This window comes from Octopus bimaculoides, chromosome 29 (assembly GCF_001194135.2).
Source record: "Octopus bimaculoides isolate UCB-OBI-ISO-001 chromosome 29, ASM119413v2, whole genome shotgun sequence".
Lineage (NCBI taxonomy): Eukaryota > Metazoa > Mollusca > Cephalopoda > Octopoda > Octopodidae > Octopus > Octopus bimaculoides.
Window position 1 is genome coordinate 721908 of NC_069009.1, and position 3761 is coordinate 725668.

The window sequence follows — 3761 nt, forward strand, 5'->3', positions numbered from 1 at the left end:
ATAAACATATAAACATATAAACATAAACATATAAACATATAAACATAAACATATAAACATATAAACAAAAGGACATGAAGCTGGTTGCATGGATAAATCTGTGGTCTATACGGGTGGCAACGAATTAAGTAGCTTGCGTTTGAGTATGGAGTAGCCAAGCCTAAGATGGTATATTTGGATTATCAGTGGCCAGGGGTTTGAAGTTTAACGTCGCATATAGGACCCAGGGTAATGTTTTGAAATATTTTGGAGGGGGCGAAAGTACGTCTTATTACTCTATCAATAACGCTAGTTTTTAATTACAAAAGAAAAAAGCGAAGTAATTACTAACTTAGTAAGTTCGATACTAAACTAATTTCCCTACTTTAATTTCTATACGACCAAGTTAACATTTAAAATTTTCTCTTTATTTATTCATAACAGGTTGAATTCAATTTAAGGAGTAAATGAATATAATGAAAGGGTTTCTGAATGTTTCAGATATGAAATTACGTTAGGAACTTTTAACTTATGACACCGGGATTATTCTGAAAGGGTAATTATCGACTACACCGGCTACTTTGTTTCTAATTAGTAGAAGTAATTTAATTATTCCCTGTTGTAATTGTGTCCTGTTAAAGTAAACATTAATGTTTGTGGATATGATAAGGTGAACTATGTTTCAGCTTTGGTGCTTCATCCCCTTCGTGGTTTATCATTTCCTTTCATCCTCAAACTACATTGTTAATTGGTTGTTCCCTATTTTACTGGGTCAGGACAAATAAGGATCGCTTAAGGGTCGTACCGAAAGATCGCCCAAATATTATTTGGATTACCACAATAGAACACATGGTTCACTTTTTAACACGTAAGAGAAGGTTATACAGACAAATGTCGAGTTTTTGATCGACAAATCTTACAACGTCATGTTTACACTTTTTAATTTCTTTACCGAAAAATCGACGCGCCTCTGTCTGCGGCAGCGTGAGCTCCACTTGGATAATATCCTGTCGCACACAAACACTAAAGAAAACAGTAAAAGAAACCTCTGTAAGTCGAAACTATACTTTTATTTCGTATTGCGATATCCAAGACAAGAGACTAAACTTTAAGAGACGATACCTGCAGACGTTTCTCTTAGTTTTTTTTTTAAAGAATTTCTGTAGAATTAATATGGAATTGGACACTTTTAACTCTATTAATTCAGTAACACAGACACACAGCGATGAGAAACCTTTATGCAGTGAAACAATTATTGAACAAACATCGTTAGAGAGAAATATTCCTGGACATTGCAGTGAAATTTACCAGAAAATATTTCCTGAAGGTGAATCGTATACGTATAAAGAAATTCATAATGGGGAAAACTCTTATCATTGTGAGATTTGTGCGAAAGATTTTGTTTCTAACAATAAATTAACAAAACACAAGAGGATACATACTGGAGAAAAACCCTATCACTGTGAAATTTGTGGGAAATCATTCTTTGAAAAGTCTAGCCTCCTTCGTCACCAAAGAATTCATACTGGAAAGAATTTGTTTCACTGTGAAACGTGTGGTAAGTCTTTTGTCTGTAATAGTAATTTAACAGCACACAAAAGAACACATACCGGAGAAAAACCTTATGAGTGTGATATATGTGAGAAGTCGTTCTCTGATAAATCTACTCTTGTAGTTCATCGGAGAATACACACCGGAGAGAAACTATTTCACTGTGAAATATGCGGCAAGTCGTTTGTCTGTAACAGCAGTTTAACATCTCACAAGAGGACACATACTGGAGAAAGACCGTATCACTGTGATGTGTGTGGGAAATCGTTTTCTGATAATTCTACTCTTGTCGTTCATCGAAGAATTCACACGGGGGAGAAAATATTCCACTGTGAAGTGTGTGGAAAGTCTTTTGTTTTTAATAGTGACTTGAAGCGGCACAGCAGAATCCACACTGGGGAAAAACCGTATCTTTGTGAAATCTGTGAGAAATCGTTCTGTGATTATTCCCATCTCTTACGTCACCGAAATATACACACTGGAGAGAAAATGTATCGTTGTGAAATATGTGGGAAGTGTTTTGTTTTTAAGAGTAATTTGAAAAAACACGTAAGAATACACACTGGAGAGAAACCTTACGAGTGTGAAGTCTGTGGCAAATCCTTTTCTGACCATTCTGGATTTGTAGTTCATCGAAGAATACATACTGGAGATAAACGATTCCATTGCGGGATATGCGAGAAGTCGTTTGTTACAAATTGTGATTTAAAGAGGCATAATAGAATACACAGTGGCGAAAAACCCTATCCGTGTGAGATTTGTGGCAAATCGTTTATGATAAAAAGTACGTTAACAAAACACAACAGAATTCACACTGGAGAAAAGCCATATCATTGCGAAATATGTGGAAAGTCGTTCTGTGACAACTCTAGTCTTTCAGTTCACCGAAGAACACACACTGGTGAAAAACGATTCCAATGTGAGATATGCAGCAAGTCGTTTGTCACTAATGGTCACTTGAAATCACATAAAAGAATTCACACTGGAGAAAAACCTTTCCACTGTCAGACTTGTGGGAAATCGTTTCGTGAAAATTCTTATCTTGTAATACACAAAAGGATACACACAGGAGAGAAACCCTTCCACTGTGACTTGTGTGGGCTGTCTTTTGTATCTAACAGTGATTTAACAAAGCACATCAAGAAACATACTGGAGATAAAACTATTCCACCATGACATGAATGGGCAATCTTTGTATCTGACAGTGAATTAGCAAAACTGTTAAAGAAAAGTACTGAAGAAAAAAAACTATTCCACTGAAAAATTTGGGGAAACTTTTGTGTCTGACAATGACTTATCATACTCAAAGAATACCCACAGATGACAAAACCCTTCCACTGCAATATGTACGGGATGTCTTTTTGTATCTAATAGCGATTGGGGAATATTTTGCACAGGACTTTAGTTTTGCCATTCACACTGCAAAATGACTTTATCATTGTGAAATATGCTGGAAATAATTTGTTTCTTGCAGAAGCTTAAAAAGGCGAGGAATCCTTCTCTTATAAATGTAAACTTATAATCCACCAACAAGTAGACATTTGTGAATATTTACCATGAGGATATATGCTGGAAATGGAGGCGCAATGGCCCAGTGGTTAGGGCAATGGACTTGCGGTCATAGGATTGCAGTTTCGATTCCCAGACCGGGTGTTTATTGAGCGAAAACACCTAAAGCCCCACGAGGCTCTGGCATGGGATGGTGGCGAACCCTGCTGTACTCTTCCACCACAACTTTCTCTCACTCTTACTTCCTGTTTCTGTTGTGCCTGTAATTCAAAGGGTCAGCCTTGTCACACTGAATATTTCCCGAGAACTACTTTAAGGGTACACGTGTCTGTGGAGTGCTCAGCCACTTGCACTTAATTTCACGAGCAGGCTGTTCTGTTGATCGGATCAACTTGAACCCTCGACGTCGTAAGCGATGGAATGCCAACAACAACAATATGCTGGAAATAATTTGATTCTAAGAGAGACTTAAAAAGGCACCAATTACACAGTGGTGAGAAGGGTTTTAACCCTGAAACCTGAGAAACCCTTCTTATAAATCTAAACACATAATCCACTAACAAGTAGATATTTGTGAATATTTACTATGAGGAAATATACTGGAAACCTTTCCTTTTGGTTTATTTTCTTGTATTTTACTAATGTGCTTTTTGAGAGAAAGCATTTCCGTAAAGTCATCATTATCGTTTAACGTCCGCTTTCCATGCTAGCATGGGTTGGAC

At 36.8% G+C, this 3761-nt stretch overlaps 1 protein-coding gene across 1 annotated transcript; it reads left to right on the top strand.

Moving 5' to 3' along the window:
• Window positions 1-1152: 1152 nt before the first annotated feature.
• Window positions 1153-2706, top strand: LOC106877423 (zinc finger protein 271). The gene has a single exon (XM_014926321.1). It carries the CDS (start codon window positions 1153-1155, stop codon window positions 2704-2706), a length of 1554 nt encoding a protein of 517 aa, XP_014781807.1.
• The last annotated feature ends 1055 nt before the right edge of the window (window positions 2707-3761 follow it).

What these genes read in the sequence shown, in the direction of transcription:
- LOC106877423 (XM_014926321.1), top strand. Translation starts at nt 1,153, where the DNA reads ATGGAATTGGACACTTTTAACTCTATTAATTCAGTAACACAGACACAC.